At 44.8% G+C, this 7710-nt stretch overlaps 1 protein-coding gene across 1 annotated transcript in view; it reads right to left on the reverse strand.

The window, feature by feature from the left end:
• Window positions 1–7710, reverse strand: part of LOC103802061 (kinesin-like protein KIF24) — a gene marked incomplete at its 5' end in the record, with an annotated part of 12171 nt that overhangs the window by 2883 nt on the left and 1578 nt on the right. The window contains 5 exon segments of the mRNA XM_009074503.1: window positions 31–498; window positions 500–2239; window positions 4262–4371; window positions 4955–5026; window positions 7409–7514. Coding sequence (XP_009072751.1) covers window positions 31–498; window positions 500–2239; window positions 4262–4371; window positions 4955–5026; window positions 7409–7514 — 2496 coding nt within the window.

Here is a 7710-nt window from a genome sequence, read left to right on the forward strand (position 1 = left end):
GATGTAGCACTTGGAGAGCTGCTGCTGTACATGCATGAGGGGCTCTTTGCAGGGTCTTCAGAATGAGTGAGGTCTTCATTCCTCAGTCCTGGCTTGGACTGCAAGACCAGGCTGCTCTCCTTAGCGGGGGACCAGGCTGCATGATCTGTGTGTCCCACACTGCGACTGCACAGTGCATCTGAACCACAGCCCTTTTCAGGTGTTCCAGCACTCAATTCCTCAGCCATGGGCGCCACACTGGGTCCTTGACCTGAGTTAGATTTTCCTGAATTACCAGCATTACCTTTAACGTCAGCACCACACTGTCTGCCACCTGCACATTTCTTGCACGTGGAGTCACCGCGAAATACTCCCCGCCCTTTCTCCCCGCTGGAGCCCACTGATCCAGCTGCGGATGTGTCTGTCAGGTCACACCCATAACTGTGACTGACTCCCGGTTTTGACGACCCCAAGCCCCGGAGGCAGCAGCACTGCTTCACATGGCAGCAGGCAGGGGGGGGGGGCGGAACACAGCAGGGAGCAGTGTCTTCCCCCATGAAGGAATTTCTCCCTCAGCTCCAGCATGCTGTCTGTCAGAGCTCTGCTCCTCGTGCACTGCCAGCCCTCTTCCTTGCTCCTGTCCTGGGAGCCATGTGTGTCCCTGTCTGGCATATGCTTCTCATGGGGGGACTTCTCTTGGTCAGGACACACTTGCTCTGTGTCAGCTGTTTCATCATAGCTAAGAGGGGACACCAGGAGGGAGGCCATTAGCTCAGAACTGAATTCAGAGGAACAACTGGAAGACATACCGTGGTTAAGTCCATTTTTTCGAGCTTTCCATTTTACATCTCCTGCAAGGGCAGCCTGTTTATCCCAAGTGGATTCTTCCTTCTCACGCTGAACATCAATGTCTTGGCACTCTGGAGTTTCAGATTTCAATATAGGAGATACATATGGGTTTGAAGCATCCTTTTCTGGAGTTAAGGTGGCTTCACTGGAGTAAACAAGACGTCTGTGCTTGGACTTGTATTCTTTGTGATCAGCTAAGAAATCTTTGCCATTTTTCCAGCTACAAGCAGGATCTTCCTGTAGGCAGTATGGTTTTTTTGCAGTATTGCCTGGAGACGACTCAGTAGTTGAGCTGTAGTTCCAGTCTGCTGGAGTTTTGCTGCAGCCTGCATTTCTAATGGATTCCTCTGCCTTTGAGCTGCCCTCACTGCATTTACAGCTGTCATCTAGTTCATGCTCTGGCATAGGCATTGCATATTTCAAAAATAAATACTCTTGCTTTTGGCCTTCTTGCTCTTTGTCAGTTCCTCGTTCTCTTTCATGAAGGAAAAATGAATGCTGAGTGCACTTGTTGGTCTTTCCTCTTTGCACACTCTTTTGACTACAGACAGAAGAGATAGAATCTTCACTGAAATCACTGTCATCCAGATCTTCCAGCTGCATCCCCTTTTTGCTCTGCACTTGTGTGGGAGTAAGGCCCAGCTCCTGCTCCACTTGAAACTCCTCAGGCTTGTGCTGCATTAAAAACCTCTCAAGGGGCTGATAGTTTAGTTTTTGCTGTAGAATAGGTGGCTGCTGAAACTGCTGATGATAAAAGCGTAAATGCTCTTCCCTTTTCTTCTGAAATGTAGGCGGATATGTCAAGTCTTCAACACATTGTTTAGCAGAAGTATTTCCCCATTCCTGTTTGCTGTCAGAGAGCAGATTTTCATCTCCTAGGGAAATATCACTTCTAGAAACAAGCAGTTTCTGAACAGGTTGCACCGTCTGGACTTTCAGGCACTGGGCAGGTCTGTCTTGCATATATTTGTCTCTCTGGCCACTCTCTTTTGTTTCTGCTGTGGCAGCACTTTTGCCCATGAAATCCTTCACAGATGGGTTCTTTTCAGAGTGGGGGAATAGATCATCAGTTTTCTTCTTCAGGGGATGAGCTATTCGTAGGACTTCGTTAACTGGGCTGGTGTGGAAGCAGGGTGTGCTGGTATTTCCTTTGTAGGCATGTCCTTTGTTGATTCCCTTGGGGGTAGAGGTAAGAGGGACACCGGGTGGCTGGAGTGCTGCAGGACATGTCTTTGTTTTTGTAGCATTTGAGGGATGCTGTAGGCCTAGCTTCACTTTCTTTGGAGAGCTCTTTTCCCCAGGTGGAAAAGAGAGATGGCTTTGGACACGTTTTGAGGATACATTTCCAGCTCTGCGACGCCTCTTTGTGACAGGAGTGGAACAGGTCATCCCTTTCTTCAGCTCTTTGACCCTGGAAAAGAGGTTGGATTTAGAAGATGTCATGCTTTCAGATAAATAACAGCATCTTCAGAACAAACTAATGCTTTCACATACTAAGACTAAATACTGAATTTAATGTCATGATTTGTTTTGTGCCAGTGACCTACACAGGTACCAAAACTCTTCTGCCAAATGCCTGAATTCTGAAAAGGTCTATAGCAGTCTTGTTAAGTGCTCCCCTGAACAGTGCATAACGGGCCAAATGAAGTGAAAATGGCCTCAGTTTCAGTGCAGTGGGGTGTTACTCCACAGCACATCACAGAGTCCCACAAGACACAAAGTAGGGCTTCTAGGGTAGTTGCAGAGGGGCACCTTAGCTCAAGTGATGCTCATAGGGACTACACTGCTCCTGGATCAGATTCACCAGCACAACTCTGAAATGCTGATTAACTGATATCACCCTCTCCCCTATCACCCAGTTTCCTTGACTGTCAGATGTCCTCTTGACTCCTGTTGCACCTTAAGCATCACTTGCACAGCCTGCACTTTACCTCCCCCTGTGCAGGAGGGTAGGTGAAGGAATTGCACACATTATGAGCAGAATGACAATACATGGAATCATAGAATCACCATGGCCGGAGAAGACCTCTAAGACCATCAAGTGCCACTCTGCTGTAACACCTAAACCCGATACCATATCTTCCATTGCCAGATCCAGATGCCTCTTAAACACTTCCAGGGATGGTGACTCCATCATCTCCCTGGGCACCTATTCCAATGCCTGACCACCCTAACAGTGAAAACATTTTTCCTAGCATCTAATCTGATCTGAATCTCTCTTAGCTTATGGGCATTTCCTCCAGTCCTCTCGCTGCAGACATGGCAGAAGAGACCATCCCACACCTCTCTACAACCTCCTTTCAGGTAGTTGTAGAGAGCCATGAGTTCACCCCTGACCTGACTCTTCTCAAGGCTAAACAAACTCAACTCTCTCAGCCGTTCCTCATATAATGTGTTCTAGACCTTTTATAAGCCTCGGCATTTCCTCCAGTCCTCTCGCTGCAGACATGGCAGAAGAGACCATCCCACACCTCTCTACAACCTCCTTTCAGGTAGTTGTAGAGAGCCATGAGTTCACCCCTGACCTGACTCTTCTCAAGGCTAAACAAACTCAACTCTCTCAGCCGTTCCTCATATAATGTGTTCTAGACCTTTTATAAGCCTCATTGCTTTCGCTGTACTCGCTCCAGCACCTCAATGTCCTGCTTAAAATGATGGGACCAAAACTGAACACAGTACTCGAGGTGTGGCCTCACCAATGCTGAGCACAGGGGGATGATCACTTTCCTAGTCTTGCTGGCTACACTACTCTTGATACAGGCCAAGATGCCATTGGCCTTCTTGGCCCCCTGTGCACACTGTTGGCTCATATTGAGCTGCTGTCAACCAGCACTCCCAAGACCCTTTCTGACAAACAGTTCTTAAGTCACTACTCCCAAGCCTGGAGCATGGGGTTATTGTGTCCAAAGTGCATGACCAGCATTTCACCTTATTGAACCTCATGCAGTTGTCCTCAGCCCACCGATCAAGTCTGTCCAGGTCTCTCTGTAGAGCTTTCCTACCCTCAGGCAGGCCAACAGTCCCACCCAGCTCAGTGACATCTGCAAGCTTACTGATGGTGCACGCAATTCCCATGTCCAGATCACCAACAGAGATGGTAAACAAGACAGGCTCCAACATTGAGCCCTGGGGAACATCACTAGTGACTGGCCCCAAGTACAAAACTAAATCAAAATTTTGATTACTGAGGTGAGTAATCCTGCAGTTACAGAGCTGAATGGTGTCATCAGTAAGTACTTACAAGACTCTGAGAATTTTAAGGCCAAATACAAGGGCTGGAATAGGTAAGGATTTTATTTACTATGTGAAAACTGCAATTCTTGCCTAAATCAACATTTTCAATACAACCAAAATAAAATATAATGACAAACATCATACATTTCTTTTTTTCTCTGTGTTTTTCACCCTGGCAAGATTGAGCTTCACCACCTACCTGTCAGCATATCGCAGTGTGTTCAGTGTATGCTCTGTAGCTATGTGGCTGGGTGACACGTTGGCTATCATACATGTCTTGGAATTGCCAATGAAAGAATCCTTTAGCACCTAGGTTTGGAGGGGAAAAAAATTGGATATTAGCAATTCTTGTCCCTTATGTGTCCTGTAAATTCTCAATGTGTACAGAGGAGATTTTACATGAGGTAATGTCTTAGGTTTTTTCCATCTGTTAGATGTAGTCCTCCTGTCTCAATTTGTCTTGTCATTATTTGTTTACAGTTTGAAATGAATATGAATGTTAATCAGGGCTCTGAACAGGCCCTTGCACCAGGTGCCACAAGGGTGTCCAGATGTTTTGAGGAATAAAGCAGATGTTAGAAGTAAGGAAATTCCAGGACTGTTATGGTACAGAGGACACAATAATTGTTGCAGACTGGGTGGAGATGGATGGTAACTCTGGAAAGTAGTGGGGTTTTTTCCATGCCAGTCCCCAGCACTGGCTAGGGAAAACAGCAGTTGGCCTTAATGCACAATTACCTTTTAAAATTAAAGTTTGCAAAAGTTATGCTTTTCCTCTTTTCCTCAAGAGCTTAATGGCAGTTACCGAATTATGCCCCTTCTTTATTTATTTATTTGATTGTTTGTGTATTTTTGTCCTCACCCTCTACTCTTGCCTTTCTGCTGGTTTTACCTGAGTCAATTTGCTTTGCCGGAAAGGAGTATGTGTGTGTTCCTGATCCAACGCCCGAATGCATTCCTTTAGCTACCAAAAGGAAAAAAAAAATCAGAAAAAAAACAATCAGGAACTGAACTCCGTCAAACCTAACCTACCAATGTCCTATGTTCCTCATCTCCTTTGAATCCTGCTCTGTGATCTCCCTTGCAAGGTCAGTGTGCTGCTGCCACAGGCAGCGGCAGGTCCTTAAAAAGAGGTTCAGCTGCACCCAGTGAGGGCAGGGCCGCAGCACAGAGCACAGCCAGCTCTGCCTGATGGCTCCATGGGCTACACCAAGCCCAAGAAGCTAGGAAAATACACACATTTAGCACACACAGAGCTTCACACTGCTGCTGCCTGCACCATAGCTAACTAGTCTGAAGCCAGATTGTGTGTACCCCAGACCACACTGCAGCTTCCAGGCAGGTGTGCCCTAAGAACAGAACCTTCTGAGCTCCATCTCGTACAGATTTACTTCTGGAGATACAGCTACAGCACTCTCATCAAAGCTAACAGTGCTGAGCAGCTAGCCACACCCACACCTTTCACAGAACTTGTTGGATCCTGTTACTACTATTAACCATCAATAGACATTGCCCATAGTCCTGAAGAAACAACCTTTGATTGAGCACTGGAACAGGCTGCCCAGGGAGGTCATGGAGTTTCCCTCTCTGGAGATATTTGAAAGCCTGGATGCATTCCTGTGTAACCTGCTCATGGTGACTCAGCCTTGACAAGGGGATTGACTAGATGATCTCCAGAGGTCAGTTCCTGCCCTAGCAATTCTGTGATCCTGTGATTTATTATCAGCCTTGGAAACAGATGTCATGTTCAAAGTCAAAGAACTCAACTACTTTTGCCATGTTTCCACTGGACTTAAGCATCACACTTCACATCAAGCCTGGATGCTGTCTAAACCTGTCAGAAATGGACTGCATAGCCATGGGACAAGCCCTTGAGAGCAAACATTGAAGGAAAAATAAGCAGATTATACTATTGTCATGGTGATAATAGCATGAAGTATTTACAGCTTTATAACATTCTACAAACTCCCACTTAAAATGACACTTATTTCTCACTTCTATAGCATTTTGTTTGAAAATGCACCTGTAAAAGTAGAACATCAAATTATTACAGTTTTTTATTCTGCTTGTCACATTTGCAGCGGCTGAGTATCTTCCACTTGAAACCAACATGAATAGTCAAAAACAGCAGCAAACATCAAACCTCATGCATTTAAAGGCCCAAAGAGAGTGTTAAGATCATTGAGGGCAGGGCTAGGTTTTACACTCTGCAGGCCATGCAGACTTACCCAAAGACACCTTTTGCAGTTAATTCAGTCACTATTTGTAGACTGCCCAGGTATTTTCTGTTTCACACAATACCAAAAATGTACACACACTGATTTCAAATTTTCTTTTAAAGAGTTTCGTGAGGCTACGTTAAGCCTCATTTCTCAGGAGTCATAGACTTGTTTAGGATGGAAAAGACCTTTAAGATCAGACTCTTTTCGATGCAGGTCCCAACTCCCTGTACCACTCATTTATTCACCAGCAAGTATCCAAGAAAACATGAAGTACAGAAACACATTCACGTCACAGGCTGTCCCTGTACGAATGCTCGTATTTCACAGCAGGAAAAGCCTCTGTGCAAACGAACATTTCACAGTCTCAAAACAGATCAAGCCACCTCCTATTTGCAGCACACTAAGAAGTACAGTCAAGTGCACTGACCCATACCCACCAATGGTGTGTTACCTTCAGCCTCACTGAGAGGAGTCCCCAGTCATCATGAGCTTTGTTTGTTTGCATTAAAGGAGATGCAAAACCTGTACAGTTTATACTTACAGGCACTTCTGCTTTATCTCAGATAGCATTTCCCAGCTCTTTGTCCCTTTTTACCTAACTGTGGGCACTTACAAAAGACAGTTTGCAATAAGAGTGCATTTCCTCCTGTTCCTTCCTCCCCACATATGAATTGCTAGTTTCTATGACCTTGAGTATTTGAGTCCTTTAATCCTGATTTGAAAGAGAAGTCTGAATTCAAGTGGTGAAAATAGCTGGCAGGAACAGATGTGCTTTTATGAAACAAATGTGGCAATTCCACGTCAGTGTTCTTTGGAAGCAAGGGGACAAAACTTTCTATATAAAATATGGGACACTTGTTATACTATACCAAACATTCTCCATGCTTTGTGTACCTGTCTGGCTGTAAGAATCGATTAAAGATACTTTCTTTTCATCACCAGATCTTTTCCTTCTTAAATTATAATCAAGTAATGAGAAAAATTAAACTGGACACACTGACCACCTCGGTAATTTTTCCCCTTCCATAGAATACATGCATGTATTGTTCTGTGGTTCATTTTTATCCTAAAACATATGCTAGTAATTAAATACAGAACCTTCCCCAGATATGACAGTAGCTTACTGCTAAAAGACTTCGGTTTATTTCTGCTCCTTCCATTTTTGTTTGCCGATCTGAGTCTCTGGCATCAGCTGCCCTTTCACTGCCAGCCAAGTCAATGAATGATATCCTAAAAAAAAAACCCAACAAAGTTCCATTTATCTTAAGGGCTTTTTCCCACTCTTCTTCCTTTTTCTTATTTTTTTCTTTATTAAACCAGAGGGCTGCCACACTTGGCATCAGAACAATGATTAGAAACAACTACTTCTGAGCAAAGAGAAACATCAACTGGACATATCTGAGGCACCAAAATAAGCATAGCAGCA

This window comes from Acanthisitta chloris, unplaced genomic scaffold (genome assembly GCF_000695815.1).
Source record: "Acanthisitta chloris isolate BGI_N310 unplaced genomic scaffold, ASM69581v1 scaffold20025, whole genome shotgun sequence".
In the NCBI taxonomy this organism is placed as follows: Eukaryota; Metazoa; Chordata; class Aves; order Passeriformes; family Acanthisittidae; genus Acanthisitta; species Acanthisitta chloris.